Raw genomic sequence first — 16,657 nt, 5'->3', positions numbered from 1 at the left:
TTGCTTTTTTTACTTTTATTTTTTCTCTTTTCCTTCTGAAAGTGAGATGAAGATAAAATTTTTAAATAATGAGGAAAGGAAGAAAGATAGCACTGATAACTTTACTGGAAAGGAGGGCTGTGTTTTTTCACTGAATGCATTGTGGGTTGGGATGGGGGTTTGATCCAACTTGTGGCTAGAAGCAGTGACCATCACCAGCACTAAATCAGGTCAGCTGTGGTTTTGTCCACCAGTCTGAAATAGGACATTCTTCATCATCTCTGGGCAGCCCGTTCCAGCTGCATTACCTCCAAGTGAAGTTTTCCAACAAGTCGCTTGAACTTCTCAAGCTGCAGATTGTGTCCTTGTTATGTCATCTATCTCTAATAAGAAAACTTTCTCTCCTTCATGTTTGTAACTGTCTTCTGAGAAGTGTCATTAGATTGCCCCTTGGCTTCTGCTTCACCAAATTAAAGAATTGCAGATCACTGCACCTGACCTGGCAGGACCTGTGCTGAGGACCCTGACCACCTCTATAGCTCTCAGCTGTGCCCTCCCCAGTTTCTCAACACCCAGTTTTTAATTGGATGTCCCTAAAACTGGACGTGCAGCCTCAGCAGTTTCAAGCAACAGGGAATATTTACTTCCCCTAATCTACTGGATTTAGCCCCATATGCAGTTTGCCACAAGGGCAGAGGGAACATGGTGTTTGCTCACCACAAAGCTGGGACTGTTCCAGCTGCTGTTGGCTGTTTTCAAGCTTGTGCTGATGTTGGGGCTGTTCTGCCCTGGCGCAGAGCTTTCTGCTTTTCTTTATTGCACTTTACAAGGTTTGTGTTGGCCCACTCCTCAAGTTTCTCAAGGTCCCAGTGTGCCAAACAGTTTTCTAGTATCAAAAAATGGGCTATTTTCTACTGACAATGTTGGAACCATCTGTCTCATCCACATGAGGATGTCCCAGCCTGGCAATCAGAGTCTAAGCAAACTATCCTACTTGGTTTGGAAAAAAAGGATCGTAAGCAGGAATGGTCATAAAAAAAAAAAGGATCAGATTTTCTGTTCTGTGATGGGAGAAAGAAACAACAACACCCAGATCTAACATAAAGTTTTTTTTATTATTATTATCAAGCAAAATCAAACAGAAAAAAAACGATCACAAAATAACATTTAAGAGCATATTTTTAGATTGGTTAGATTTTTTCCTTTGGCTAAAACTGATGCATTTTTTCTGACTTTAGCCCTGCAAAATATTTTGTTTTGTTTGCATTGTTGCATAGAGTGACTCATTTAACTTCAAATGAAGAAAAAGAAGTGTTTTTTTTATAAAAAAAATGAGAGAGTGGGACATTTCAGAACAATTCAAACCATTCCATTGGGGATTTTCTTAAGCTTTTTTCCCCCCCTTTTTTCCCAATGACACAGCCAAAGCGATTTGAATTCCAGCAACAAATGGCATTTTAGGAGCATCTGAAAAACAACTGAAATGAGCACTCTAGATGAGGGTGATTACAGCTCCCTGCTTTTTGTTCACAGTCCCCAGACTATACCCCCATGCTGCAGGGAACGTGGTCTTGTCTTTCTCCACCTTGTACACATTAACTGTATTATTTCATGGATTTCACTTCCCATAACATAGCAGCAATGGAAGTGGTGGTTTCCTGGGGCAGAATAACAGCCCAGTGAGTTAACAGCCATCAGCTCCCCTTAGCAGAGAACTTAGCACCCTATACATCACTGCTGCTTCTCCATCCTGCACATGAAACTCCTTGCAACTTCATGATAGTCCTCTAGTTCTATTTCTCCACTTCCCTGTACGTTCCAGATGAGTTCAAATCCTTCATGAAAAGGCTACCTAGCAACCACTTCCTGACCATTGCAAGCATCCACCAGCACTGGGGGAACGACTGGGACCTGCAGAACCGCTACAAACTGCTGCAGAGCTCCTTGGAAGCCCAGCGCCAGAAGATCCAGCGCACTGCCCGCAAACTCTTCGGCCTCAGTGTCCGATGTCGGCACAACCCCAACCACCAGCTGCCTAGAGAAAGGTAACCTCCATCTTGGTGGGGATGGGAGAGATGGGATAGGGCTGGGCTTGGCGACCTGCAGCCAAAGTGAATTGATTGAGGGTGTGCTGGCATGGAAGTTTAGTGGAAAACTTTGAAACCAGCACTGACCAAAAGCCCTGTGATGTTATTACACGTGGAGAGAGCAGATTTTCCATTACGGCAACAATAACTATTGATATCCAATAGTCACCTCCCGCTGACTCTTCTCAGCACTGCCCTGAGTATGTTTGCTTCTCAACACTTTTGCAGAATTGCATTTGTAGATTTATTAAATATTGCTTGCTGTTTATGTTTTCTGGAATTAAGTAACATTGAAAATCTTCGGGAAAAAAAAAAGAATCCAAGTGCCCTTTTCTTCCATGCAACTCTGGAAGTAGTCAGGCCAGGTTAACATTTGTAGAACTGGGTTTTAGCTCTTTTATTGCATATATATTCAAACTCAAGAGAAAATGAGCTGATTTTTGTGTCCTATTATCATCCTGCCCACTGGCTGCAATGCATGCTAAGTTTTCATTCCCCTGTGGTGCAGCTCAGTAAACTCTTCCAGGGTTTCAGGTCTCTTTAATTATCCAAAATTTTCACGTCTCTTGACAAAGACTAGATGGTGTTACCCGGAATGAGGAGAAATATCTGTTAAGTGTTTATGAAAAGAAGACTTTGGAGAACTTCCTGGAGTTGGTCCATTCCTTTCAATTGGCCCCATTGCTACAAACCAGCCGATGGGTGGAGGAGTCACAAGCAAGTCCAGGCTTTATTTTGAGTTGTGCCACAACAGCACTGAGCAGAGATCCACGCTGCTCCAAGCATTCAGCTAAATATGTCTTTAGCATTTCTCTTCTATTTTAAAAAGTCAGCCAGGCAGAAAGGGAGCCTCCAACTTGTATTATAGAATCTGGGGAAAGGAGGACAAAATGGATGATGGCAGCTGGGTTTTTTAACTGACTGATGTGCTTGATTTGTTTAAGTCAACACCACCAGGCATATTATCATTTCTTTTCTTATTTGTCATTCTGCATTTGTAGCTAGGCAGGGGAGGGGCTCAGTAGACAGCTCTGTGGTGGAAGAGGTGTGCATGTCATTGCTCTTTTCACACAGCTTGGAAATACTCTAATTTTCTAATTGTTACCGTACAGAACAACAGACGCTTATTGAGCATGCCAGTGGCTTGAAAGGATGGAAAGGTTCCATTAAGAGCAAGCCTCTCTCCCTCTTTTATACACATTGTATATTCAAAAGCAACATAAAAAAAGAAATAGGACTGCTGTCCATTGCCCTCAGAGAAAGGAAGAGGTGGTGTTTCCAACAGAAAGGAAGATTAGGGATTTTTGCAATTAGGATAACTTTTCCATAACCTTTTGTAACAGCTAAAAAAGGAAATATAAATATCTATATTTGCTTATATTTTACTTAAAGCACCTCTTTGCTGCCAAGTTTGTTGGTTTAAAAAGGAAACCACTCCCCAGTTGTTAAAGCTTCAATATTGAATGGGCACCTACAGTTGTATTTTAAAATTCTGGATGTAAAATATAAATAACACCAAAGGAGGGGGTTGATATGTGTTCTGGGCTCCAGCCATATTGTCATTAGTTAAAATACTCCTCCCAGCTGCTGAGAATGAAAATAGCGATGTCTATTTCACTGCTCTGTACAGAAAGCCCAAAGGTATCTGCACAGCAGATACCTTAAATTCCTACCTTTGTTTTCGCAATAGAGAAAATAAAATAAAATAAAATAAAAAAGAAGGAAAAAGAAAGAAGAATCTGTTCTGCTGGATGGTGGTTGGGTTTTGTTGATGTTGTTCTTGTGCAATAGGTTTTAAATGATGAAACACGACCTCTTGGCTCCTCGTCCCCAGCATTGCCAGGCTGCATGACTCCTGTGCGCAACTGCAAGAAACCATTGCAACTTAGTGCCTGCAGTTCTGCCTGGATGTCATTATTTTCTTTTAAGTTTGGAGCATCAGATATTAAAGTTGAATGTAAAATTGCTTCCAGTTACCTTTGTAGACAGTTTTCTTTTTTATTAATTTCAAATGCTCTAGTACATTATATTTAAATTAGCAGAGGTAGCAAACATTAAGCAAAATAACTCTTGCAATGATATTAAGGGAGAGAAAGAGAAATTGATGACAGCTTAATGAAAAAGAAAATAATAAAAATAAAAGTCAATGGCGACTCTGCTACTGACTCTCAGCTCTCAAACAGTGGCTCTTTTCAGCTGCCTTCTGTCTTTTCTTGGTTACATTCACATGAGCCTGAGCCATCAAGGGCAGTATTTCAAGGAGTTGCCTTCTGTCAGCCCAAGGGCTCTAACTGATTCTGTGTATATGCTTATCCTGACCAAGCTGGAGGATAAAATGGGGTAATTCTACCGCTTTTCCCTCTCTCTCACTCTATCATGCTTCCCATTGTCATGCTTGTAGCCAGTGCCCAGCTCTGCCCTGGATTCTGCATTTTCATTTAATTATCCTTTATTGCTGCCATCAGCAGATGGTGGGTAGTTCTTTTCTTCGCTTGTGTCCTACTTGTGTCTTTGCTGAGCGCTAAGATGCGCACACAGAAAACTTCCTGCAGATCTCCTTCCATCTTTCCTCCACTAAGTTGATCTGAGGAACAGGAAAATTACAAGTTTCAATTGCAAAATATCAGCCAAAACTCCTTTGTTGTTTTGCTCTACCAACAGTTAGTAAAAGATAAGGAAAGAAGGATAGCTCTTTTTTTTCTCTCCCTTTTTTTCCTTTTTTTTCTTCCCTAGGACAGAACACACCAGCTGGATAGGATGTGGTCATCTTACTCCAATTTTTATAGCATCCCTTCTGCACAGCTCACATCTCAAGAACTCAGTGGCATTATCAACATATGAAATCTGTATCATAAAGCTTCAAACTTGCAGTGCTCCAAGCAGAACTGTCCTAGATGCCAGGCAGTGTCCTGGGCCCTTTTTCTAGGGACCAGGCTTTTCCATTGGTAGGAGAGTTCATGCTAGCTCTGAGCATAGGAAGGCAACCCTGACAGCCCTGTACCACAGGAGGAACCTGAAAATTGCCCCTTCCCACACTCAAGGCTTCCAAGTTTTTTGTGATGATTCACTTCATTTTTTCCCTTTCACTGTGTTTTTCTATGTTTTCTTTGTGCTTCTTTTATTTCCTGCCATTTCTCTGTCTTTCAGTTATTGCTCGTTTCAGCATCCCTAAGCCTTCTGCATTTCACGCCTATTTTTCCTTTTACCTGCACATTTTCCCCTTTTCCCTTTTCTAGTTCTGCTCCTCGATTATTTCTTTTCTTCCAGTGCTTTCCTCTGTTTTACACTCTCATCCCTCCTCTCACTCCCTCCCCCTAATCATCTTGCTGTTCTTTGCTGCTGTATCATTTAATGCCTTCTTTGATACAGCCTACAGCTTAATGATTATTCGGAGGTCAGGCGATGCAGGTGCCATGAATTTCACTAATCCAGCTCTGAGAGCCTCTGTCCATAATCACTCCTCCTGTTCTACAGGGACTGAATCCTAATTTGTCATTAGCCAGTCCTCTCACTGCAGTGCTACCAAGAACTTTTTGCCCAGAAGAGACAATGAAGTATTCATTAGCTGAGGGGAAGGCGGGAGGGGGGAAGGGAGCTGGACGAGGCTGAACGAGGCGTTCTGCTGGAGGCTGCAGAGAAAGGAGTTGCTGTGCTGAGATTTCCCAGAGAGGGGGGAGAAGGGGCAGCCAGGCAGCTTTGCAGGGCGGTCATATGAAAAGCAAACGTGGTTTATGGTGTCATTCATTAGGAACCAATGCAGGGCTGTGGGATGCAGAGATGAGGGTGCTCATGGAGCAGTGATGGGAGTGGTGGGACCTGGGAATGGGTAAGCGTGGCTGGATGAGAGGCTGTAAGAGGAGATGAATTAGCAGCAGATTTTTTTAAAGGAGAAGCCATTCAAGCAGCTTGGTCTCTGTGCACTCTGACTTGCATACTCTTTTCTGCTGGTTTTTGCACTCTGCACCATGAGCATAGGTTACTGTTGGCTTTGTCTCATCCCATTACAGAATCTGTTTTTGGGGAGTGGAGGGAATTGCCTGTGATATGGAGATGGGCGGCTGCCTCCCGCCAGTCTAGGAGTTACGCTGCAATACCTGATAACACTTCAGCCTCTGGCACTGCTTTATCAGCTCTGTTCCCATGGTTGAACTTTCTCAGCACTACGCTGATGGGAGCATTGTCAGAAGGCTGAGCCAGTCTCAGCTCTTAGAGCAGCATGAAGGGAGAGCCCTTAGAAGATCAGTGCTAACTTGTGGCTATTTCTTAGAGGGCTTTTATTCTCTGTGGGAGGAATAAACACCAGATGTAAGATTTAGCCTAGAAGTAACCTGGAATAGTTCCCAAATGTTGTAGCAGGACATCAATGCCCTGAAAGCTCTGGTCCAGTTATATTCCTAAAAGCACTATGACCATAGAAAGATGCCAACACCAAAGATTCTGTGAGGCTCTATGATGCTAATCCTCTCTTCTTCCTACCTGCAGGACAATACAGGAATGGCTTACCCGGGTCCAGTCCCTACTCTACTGCAATGAGAATGGGTTTTGGGGCACTTTTTTGGAAAGCCAGCGGAGCTGTGTTTGCCACGGTGGCACCAGCTTGTGCCAGCGTCCCATCCCTTGCATCATTGGGGGCAACAACAGCTGTGCCATGTGCAGCCTTGCCAATATCTCTCTCTGTGGCTCGTGCAACAAGGGCTATAAGCTTTATCGGGGCCGTTGCGAGCCTCAGAACGTAGACTCAGAGCGGAGTGAGCAATTCATCAGCTTCGAGACAGACTTGGACTTCCAGGACCTAGAGCTGAAGTACCTGCTGCAGAAAATGGACTCTCGCTTGTACGTGCATACCACCTTCATCAGCAACGAGATCCGCCTGGACACCTTCTTTGACCCCAGGTGGCGCAAACGCATGTCCCTCACCTTGAAGAGCAACAAGAACAGGATGGACTTCATCCACATGGTGATTGGGATCTCCATGCGCATCTGCCAGATGCGCAACAGCAGCCTGGACCCTATGTTCTTTGTCTATGTCAACCCGTTCAGCGGGAGTCACTCCGAGGGCTGGAACATGCCCTTTGGGGAGTATGGCTACCCACGCTGGGAGAAAATCCGCCTCCAAAACAGCCAGTGCTACAACTGGACCCTGCTACTGGGCAACCGGTGGAAAACCTTTTTCGAGACCGTCCACATCTACCTACGCAGCCGGACACGGCTGCCCTCCCTGCTGCGAAACGAGACGGGCCAAGGGCCCGTGGACCTTTCTGACCCCAGCAAGCGCCAGTTCTACATCAAGATCTCGGACGTGCAGGTGTACGGCTACAGCCTGCGCTTCAACGCTGACCTTCTGCGCAGCGCCGTGCAGCAGGTCAACCAGTCGTACACGCAAGGTGGGCAGTTCTATTCTTCCTCCTCCGTCATGCTCTTGCTGCTGGATATTCGGGACCGAATCAATAGACTGGCACCTCCTGTGGCCCCAGGGAAGCCCCAGCTGGATCTGTTCTCTTGTATGCTCAAGCACCGCCTGAAGCTCACCAACAGTGAGATCATCCGTGTCAACCACGCTCTAGACCTGTACAACACCGAGATCCTCAAACAGTCGGACCAGATGACAGCCAAACTCTGCTAACCCGGACTTTTCAGTGGGACACGTTGGTGACTGATCCTTTTGCTGTAAAAAAATAAAAGAGAAAAAAAAAAAAAAGGAAAAAAAAAAAAAACAAGTAAAAAAAGAAGGAAAGAAAAGGGGGAAAAAAGTAAAGAAGGGGGAAAAACAAAATTTGTAAAATGTAATTAATATACAAAAGAGAAAAAAAAAGAGGAAATTCTTCATTTGTTGAAAACTAAACCCGTTCTAGCAGCTGTATAAAACTGTCAGGCATGTTTGTTATTTCTATAATCCGTCATAAAAGAGTAACACCTTACTCTCTCTTGACCTTGGAGGTGTTGCTTGCTAGTCCTCAGGGGCAGCAGGGTAAATAAATAAAGGGAGGAGCTGAGAGAGGGGCAAATTTCTGTAATGAACTGTAAAGATTTCTGCTATGCAGGTGCCAAGACAAAGAGACAAAAAAAAAATCAAAGCAAACAAACAAAAAAGAGTTATATGTAAATGTAAAAGAACTGCCATTATTCCTAGTGGGAGTAAATGGTTAAAGATAAAAGATATTTCTCCTGTTGAGATTTATGCCAGCTTTATGTTGAGTTATTCACCCAGCCCATGCTGAGCTTTGCGGAAGGACAGAAGGTGATGGCAATCCTTTGAGAGTAAAGCAAGGGCCTCATCGGGGAGAAGACACAGCAGGTGGAAGGGTGGATGCAGATCTGAGGTGGCTTCACTTTGGCATTTTCACTTTGGAAGACTTCTCACCAGAGGTAGTGTCAGCTCCTTCTGAAGAGAAGGATGGGTCAGGTCTCCTTTCGTTTCATTCCATGCCTGCCAGCAGGCTGCTGTTGCCTTCAGTGAGGCCAGAGCTCAACCTCTGTAAAACTTCCTGCTCTTTAAGGTGTCTGAGTACCCTAAAATTGAAAAAGTCAAAATTATATTTCACACTGGAAAACCTAGAGTTAATGGCAAACCTGAGTTTGGTTTTTAGCCTATGTTCTGGTATGTCTGATAACACTGGGAAACCGTCATCACCGCAAAAACCCAAAGCATAGGGTAAGAAAACATATTTCCAAGGAAATCTGGAGATGCTGAAGGGTACATGGGTGATTTTAGTTCTTTGGGGAAGGAAAAATCCCTTATATTTTCTTATGATTCTGTAGCTATGAAGAATATCCTTCATTCACATTCTTTGTCTGTAAAACAAACAAACAAACAAACAAAACCAAACAGAAAACAGATGAGAAAAATTTTAATACAGTATCTCCAGAACTCCTGAAAATCTGCTCTCAGTTTACAAAGATAAAGACAGATTTAAAAGGGTTGAGTTATCAGACAGACATAAAACCTGAAATAACCAAAAGCTGTGTGAAGTTTTGCAGTGTGTGTGCATGTGTGTTTGGATATATTTTTTTTAAATACAGGGTAGAGTGAATGAATGTAGGATCAGCTGAACTGGTGATAAAACATGAACACAATGGGAGGAGAGTAGTGGGTTATTTCTCTTAATTTCACTATTTTTAGTTAAAATTCTTTGTCAAAACTGCTGGTGACAGTTCTGCCCTTTCAGAAGGAATAAACAATACTCTCATCCTTCAGACTTGTAGAGCTGGAGGAGCATCCTGTGGAAAAGCAGGGCTGAGCATTCCTTGACCCAACATCCAAGATTCAGATCTGGCTCAAAACTTAACATGGTGGTTCAGCCAAGTTCCAAATTGTGCAGGTTTTGTTCTTATTTGTGGATTCTTAGAATAACATCAGTTCTTCTGGAAAGAGCTAAATGCATTGTGGTGTTACTCATACGACTCCAGGGACTTAGGCAATTAAGTCTGGCTTCAGGTTTTGTTCAATTTGAGAGATTTTGGTTGATGCAAATCAAAGCTGAGAAGGAATTGGATACCTTAAGGAAAATAAACATTCACTGAACTCTCCTGCGGAACTAATGATTGAGGGCATACAAGAAACTATCTGTCTAGTTAGTAAGAAAACAAAAAATAGAATCCTAGTCATAAAAGAACACATCAGTCCTTGTGTGTCCACCAAAAAGGGGATCTGCATGAGCCTGAAGAAGATCTGAGTGAATTCAACAAAGACGTTTCTAGGGACATTCATCCATTTCAGCTGGTAGTAACTTGTGGCTTTGTGTTTTCCCCAACACACATGGAGATCTCTTTCTGTCTTTACTGATCATACCCTGCAAGAGATTGCAAGGTTGCCTTTTTCTTAATTTGTTCATTTGATTTTTGATTTTTATTTTTTGGATGGTCCTTGTTTGCATAGCAGAGTTTCATGCTTATAGAACCCCACCACTCAAACGTTTCTTTATAGCTGTGACATTTCTGTGTCAGTTTTCCAATGAGGGAAAATTCATTGGCAATGGTATGCATGGAAGCTAGTTTTAAGCAAATAGTGAAGAGTATTCATGGGAAATGAATGTCAAATTAGTAATTATGAGTGAAAATAATGTTCCTGGCAGTTTCATCCATCCAAGCAGGGAATACAAATATACTGTTTAATTTACATGTATGACCTGAGGAGCTGACACTGAAAAAGAACTATAGTTATTACTCTAAAAATACTGACTACTGCTTACGAGCAACCTATAGCCTGAGATGCAGTCTGCATTCAATGATGGGATCTGTTCGTGGCTGGGAATAGTGAATGTGCTTATATAAAGTGAAATTAATTCGATAAATTGCTTTCCTATGAGATAAGTATCCAGCTCTAGTGACTAGCAGCCAGAGAAGTTGCAATTAAATCTCAGATCTCGTGGGTAGCTAACAGCACATGAGCTAAATCTTGCCTGGTGTTTGTGGGACTGTTAGAGATCAAATTGATTGCTCTCATGTATTTCTAATGATGCCTGGGCATGAGCAGCTCCAATTATACTGTGCTTTGACAAGGGGGGCAACACCAGGAACTTTAAACAACACATTGGGAACCAACACTGTAAATTACTGCTGCCCAGACATGACCAAAGTCATGGCAGGCAGCAGAGGGGTTGGAGATGGGTTGTCTGACATGGACAAGCATTTCCACTGTGGCTGGGTTAATGAAGCTGGAGTGTTGAAAATCAGACTAGGAATATGGAAGGAAATTTAGCACAGATAGACCGTCAGCGTAGGAAGTTCCTCATGAGTTCCTGATCTGGTGACATGCCACCAAAGCATAATGGCACATCACAACATCGATGTGGAGCTTCTGTGCAGTAAAGCTGTTGCAGCAATGGCTGGATGACATTTGGAGGTGGAATGAAGATGAGATGTCATGGATCAATTCTCTTGTCCTTCAGGGTAGAGGAAAATGTAGCTATTGTGCAATGAGACGATGTTTTGAGCTCAAAATGTATGTCAGAAACAAAAAGGAAAAGCAAAACCAAATAATGTGATCAACCGTGTCTTGGGCCACACTGTCCTCTGCTTTTGATGACAGAAACAGATGTCTGGGTCCAGGTTACATAGTGAGAAAATTTTCATGCCCTACCTTTCAAATGTGAAATGTTTGTAGTACGTCGAACAGAGCACACAGTCTGCTTTCACTGCTCAGTCCCATCAAACCTTACCCTGTAAGAAGGACCTGTGACTACCAGGTCCAGAACCAGATTACACAGATTTGTTTTTGGGTATTTGATCTGCAAGCAGTGCAGTCATCTCCTATACTTCTGGCTGGGATAAGAGACAGTAGCTCAGATCACTCCAGAGAGACCACACCAATGCTGCAATGATATTAATGGTCTTTTGAGGTAGTCATGTCCAAGTCCTCCACCTGGCCAGAAAAATATTTTACAAGACAATGTAAGATGGGAGGGTAATTAATAGAGGAGAATTAGATTGCACTGAGTGAGTACTTTCACCTATAACATTAGGATCACTAAGCAGCATGGCTGGTAAATGTTGCTATATGGTACAATGTTAAAAAGGGATCCTCAGACTTTTAGATGTGGGTAATCATCATCTGACTGGATAAGAATGGAACTCAACTCCCCTTTCCCATACAAGCGGGAGATAGGGAGCAATCCCTGAGATGGTCCATCCCAACTAATACTGGGGTGGTCCTACTGACTCATGGCAGATGCTTGTCACCTGCTGCAGTTAGGGATTCTGTGAAAGCTAGAGCTTCCAAAAAAACCCCAGAAAGTCAGAAAGAAAAGCCATATAGCAGATATCCTAAAGGCTGACAATGGCAAAGACCAGCAGGTAGAGCAGACTCTACCTACTTTTAGCTCCCAAATGCAGAAGACTTATGGGATCAGTTGCTTCAAGTCACATGAGAGAATGGACAAGGAGCTGATTAAAAAAAGTGCTTTTTAAAAGTTATTCAAATTTAGAGTTCCCAGACGATGTGGCAGAAAGCAAAGGACGTCAGCAAATCTTATTAATATGCTGATGCTACGGCTTCAGAAGTGTACAGAATGCCCATTTGGATCAGGGCTAAGAGCACAGCATGAGTTGCTATGGAGACGTGGGGAGGCCATTAATTAGCTCTCACATGAAATCATCAGGAAGAGTCTGGACCACGGCAGCTCTGCCTTCCTCAAAAGCTAAGGGCATGGCCCTACTGACCCCCAGCCTCCCCTCTGCAGCTCCAACAGCCATGTCCTGGAGCAGGCATGTCTGCAAGCATCAGAGGTGGGTGCACGAGAAGTAAGGTGGAGGTGATGATAGGGATAAACAAAGGATGGATGTTGTTCCCTCTCTTATTTTTCTCTTCTCAGAAAGCCTGTTTGCTGTTGCAGACAAGAACATGGGAGATGTGTTGCTTTTAGGGACAATGGTACTCATAACTGCGACCTCAAAAAAGTCAGGGCTGGCCACAAGGCTCTGACAAGCTCAGTTAGAAGTGTCAGTGTCTGCCTGGGTGAGCTGCACCCAAGAATGCCAATGCTTTTAGTGCTATCCTGCTCCTCTGAGCAATTTCTGGCCGTGCTAAGCCAGCATTTCCCTTCCCCTAAATGAAACCTAGGCAAAGAAGGGAGGTTTCTTGGCCACGTGCCCAGCCTCCCTGCAGAGCCAGATCCACCTCCAGCCCAGGCTGTGCATACATGTTCCCGTGACAGCTGTGACGGACTTCAGCTGTCGTGCACAGGATGTTCTTTTTAGCCCACTTGCTAAAACACCACTCAGGAGGACGTTTGGCAGATGGCATCTCCTGCACTAGAGCACACTGCAAGATCCCCAGTCCGACTGCTCAGCTCTCGGTGAAGAGCGGCAACCCAGACTGTGCACTCCTGTCTCCAGCTAAAGCATTTTCCTCAATGAACCCTGCTGAACAGGAAAGTATCACAAGGTTCAGGTGCTGCAGGTTCTTGTCTGAAAGCAGAGACACAGGAGGTGGAGATCGCAGTTAGGTGTCAGGGGAGAGGCATGAGGGAGATAAGACGGGGCATAAGGAGGCCATGAACAAGACATTTCCACATTCCTTCCAGCCTGGATGGTTTGAAATGGACCTGCTGGACCCAGATAAATCACGGTCCTTGTTCAAGATCCTTTCTCAAAATCACGTATCAACTAAGTCCCTCCCATCTTCTCTGCACCTTCTTCCAATAATCTTTCTTTTTTTCTAAGCATAAACAAACTTCTCTGAATGTCATCAGAATTGTCAGCAGAATTATTAATCTTCTGTAAATCAAATAAACCTGAAAAACAACGAGAACTAAAAGCTCTATAAGAAAACTTGTTAGAAATTTCAGCTCCCCATCTTGAATTTCCAACTTGTGACTTTTCCTGGCATGAGATGGGTGCTTGATACAAGACCACTCTTCAAGCCAAGATGACTTTCTTTTTTTGTAACAAGAAAAAAACAACTCTGCAATCTGTGCTCTCAGGATGCACAAAACAAACCTCACGTTCAAAACTGCCAGTAGCAATCCTGACCGCCAGGAACAACTTCGTGCCATTAGATACATCTCCAAGAGGCTCACGGATTCAGCCACACCATTCTGTGCCCTCATTGTTAGTGGTGTGCAACTACTGGATGGTTCCAATTGCCCTCCAGTGCTTGCTTTCCTCAGAACACAGGCAGGAAAGAAATCTGACCTCGTGGAGCGACCTAGAAAAAACAGGCCATAGGTCCCTCCCCAAGAGAACTCTGAAAGGTATTATTGCTAGAAAAAAAATATCACTGCAGCAGAGCCTGCGGAGGAGAAGGATCTGGTTAGGTGACCCTGAGGAGAAACAGTAGGGCACAAAAGAAATTGGATTACTGACCTCACTGTGCAAGGAGGACTCTCTTACTCCCCAAACCAACCCTGTCACTGACCCTTCCCTCTTAGCAGTTTTGGCTCAGTAATGAACAACACCAGTCCATTAGCTTTGTATGTAAAACACACCATATAAGTACAGCTCAAAATAGCATTGTAATGCCACGGAAAAATGCAAACAAATTTAGCAGAATAAAGAAACAAAATGAAACAGGAAAATCACCAAGACACCTTATATTAGGAAAGATTTTGCCAGCGATACATTGCTGTGAGCTGTGCTGGGAGTTACCAGCACCACAGCCTGCAGTAGAAAATGGCCAACTGAATTATTTTGGCTGAAATTCTAGAAGAAGCCTAAAAGAAATAAAAAGAAAAGGAAATTTTTAAATTCTTTATTTCTCATGGAAATAGAAGCTAAAAGTACATGTTTTCAGTTATCTGAGCCAGACCTGGTTTTGAATACCTGTCATTCATCTCATCTAGAACATAGATTTGTCTAAACAGGAAAAAGGAGTTCAGCTTTGATGACTTTACAGAATGCTCAGAGTCTCCTAGGACAGGGTGTGCCAAGCGGATCTGAAGTCATGAGGTCTCAAAGATGCTGCCAGGAGCAGAGCAAAGAGGTGCTGCTAAATTCAAGGAAGTCAAGAGACCCGATATCATGAAGCCAGGCACACAGAAAAGCACGAGTATATTCATGTATATAGAAATGATATATTTCATCATTTTTTAGTCTCAGCCATCAGATTGACCATTGTATCAACAGGAGAGACATCAGGACAGGAGGTGCTATTCTAGATATGCTTTATTTTCCCTGACAGCTTTGCTGCCCGAGTGCCCCACTCTCACAGGCACTGGCAGTGACCTAAACAAAGACATACAGTGATGCGCTACCATGGCATGGATTTAGTGTTAATCTTGAGACACCCCAAATGCTCAGGTCAAGCCTGAAAGCACTGCCTTCGCCTGATTTTGGTGCAAAGAGAAGCCAGCAACAGAAATATTCTAGAGGTAAAACAATCCTTTTTTCAGCCTGTTTTCTGGGGCAGGCTTCTTGACAACATGCAGCTTGTCTGAGTTGGGTTGTGGTGTAATTTAGGGCTGAATCTTGTTCTGCAATGTGATGACAGGATCAGATTATACAAATGTCATGCAGCTAACAACTGAGATCTGGTTTTCATGCCTCCCTGAGACACTCAGACTCAGGGTTCTGTTAAGTTTCATTCCAGAGTGAGAAAACAAAACCTGGATATTGTCTGGGTTGGGATTAGGCACTAATTCTGATCTTGCTGTGTTTTCACAAACTACTCAATGGAGTTCACTCCCGACTTACTCCTGGATATTTGGCAACCATCTCCATGCTTTCAGTCTCTCTTGATATGAAAATCTAATCATGTTCGCTGCTCAAAAATCAACTCTGGTGAAGACTAATGCAAAAGGCTCAGCCTAAGCAAGCAGCTTGCTCAGGAAATGTAGATAAGAAGCCCTTGCGATTTGCTTTGAAAGTCAATAGACTTGGGTTTAGAAGGATTAGTGAGGGGCTCAGTCCTGCGTGGTGCTGAGCACTGAGGGTTGCAATACTGAGCATGTGTATATGTGAAAGTCAAAAGGACCATTCAAAACCATGAGTTAAGATCATGACAACGTATTTTTCTGGCTCAGATCCCTAGTTGTCAATAACTGGTAATGGGTGCTGAGTTCTAGGGGAATCCCACGTCTCAGGGACATAAAGGCCTGGGAATGCTGAGATCCCAAAGCAACTTGCTAGCCTGAATTACTTCTTTAATTGCAGTGCCTGGGTTGGGTTCAGCCATCCCAGGCAGTGGGCATTAAACTGATATGAACTTTTACACCACGCTCAGAACAGCCAGTGAAAAGCACAGCAAGTATCCAAATGGACACAAATTGCATCACTTTCTAATGAGAATTAATATCTCAGATGTGGCACTGGGGGACCTCAGTCATGCACCAAGACACCAGAGCGGATGGCATTTTAGAGACATAGCAGAAAGGAGACCTTGTTTCAAGAAGCATCTCAAGAGAGCACCAATTAAGAAGAAAATGCATGTGACAACAGCTGAAGTTCCCAATCATTTTTCAAGGGTCAGTCTCACAGAGGAGGACCTGCCTGTCAACTGTTTGTTAGGGTATTTGCTTGCTGCCCTTTCTTCCCAGGAAATGCTGAACAGAAATGATTGCTTTTGTCTTTTTGCATCTCTTCCCTTTTCCAAAGTGCTTTTTTTTACTACTTTGATATTCCTCATGGGATGAACAATGTTTTTTTTTTTTTTTTTTTTTTTTTCAGGCCAATATTACTCGTGCATTCATTATAGGCTCCAGTTAATGAAAATCAGTACAAAGAAACATTAGGGAACAAAAAGCCAACTAGACAACAGGGGCATGAGAAACACATTCCCCAAAAAGCATTCATTTCAGATAAGAAAGGCAGAACAGACATTGAAACAGATGCATCGGGTCTCATAGTGGCAGAGCAAAGAAAAAAATATGGGTCTGAATGGTCACACCCACCCCATATCAGCACCCTTCAAAGTCTGCACCTACAGAAGAGTCAAATGGGACATCTAGGGTTTGTTGCCAAGGAGGAGGAAGCTAAGTAGCCAAAAACCACATATCTACAGCGTGCTTTCTTTAGTTACCAGCAATAAAATAGCCCAAGTTTTTCTGAACTATCAGGTACTGGCCAGAGGCAAGGTATTAAACTTCAAGATACACAGTTGCTCTAATGGACCTGACATATCCTAACTTTCTGAGCTCACCTGTAAAACAATAATGTCA

At 43.3% G+C, this 16,657-nt stretch overlaps 1 protein-coding gene across 1 annotated transcript in view; it reads left to right on the top strand.

Annotated features, from left to right (window-relative positions):
- BRINP1 (BMP/retinoic acid inducible neural specific 1) overlaps positions 1 to 8,686 on the top strand; it is an 80,112-nt gene extending 71,426 nt beyond the window's left edge. Inside the window, exons 7-8 of the mRNA XM_010720818.4 lie at positions 1,802 to 2,024; positions 6,549 to 8,686. Of these exons, the coding sequence (XP_010719120.1) occupies positions 1,802 to 2,024; positions 6,549 to 7,689 (1,364 nt within the window). The 3' untranslated portion in view covers positions 7,690 to 8,686. The remainder of the gene's footprint in view (positions 1 to 1,801; positions 2,025 to 6,548) is intronic.
- The last annotated feature ends 7,971 nt before the right edge of the window (positions 8,687 to 16,657 follow it).

Source organism: Meleagris gallopavo, chromosome 19 (genome assembly GCF_905368555.1).
Source record: "Meleagris gallopavo chromosome 19, MGAL_WU_HG_1.1, whole genome shotgun sequence".
Lineage (NCBI taxonomy): Eukaryota > Metazoa > Chordata > Aves > Galliformes > Phasianidae > Meleagris > Meleagris gallopavo.
The sequence above is the reverse complement of the archived record's forward strand: the minus strand, read 5'-3'. Positions and strand labels throughout refer to the sequence as shown.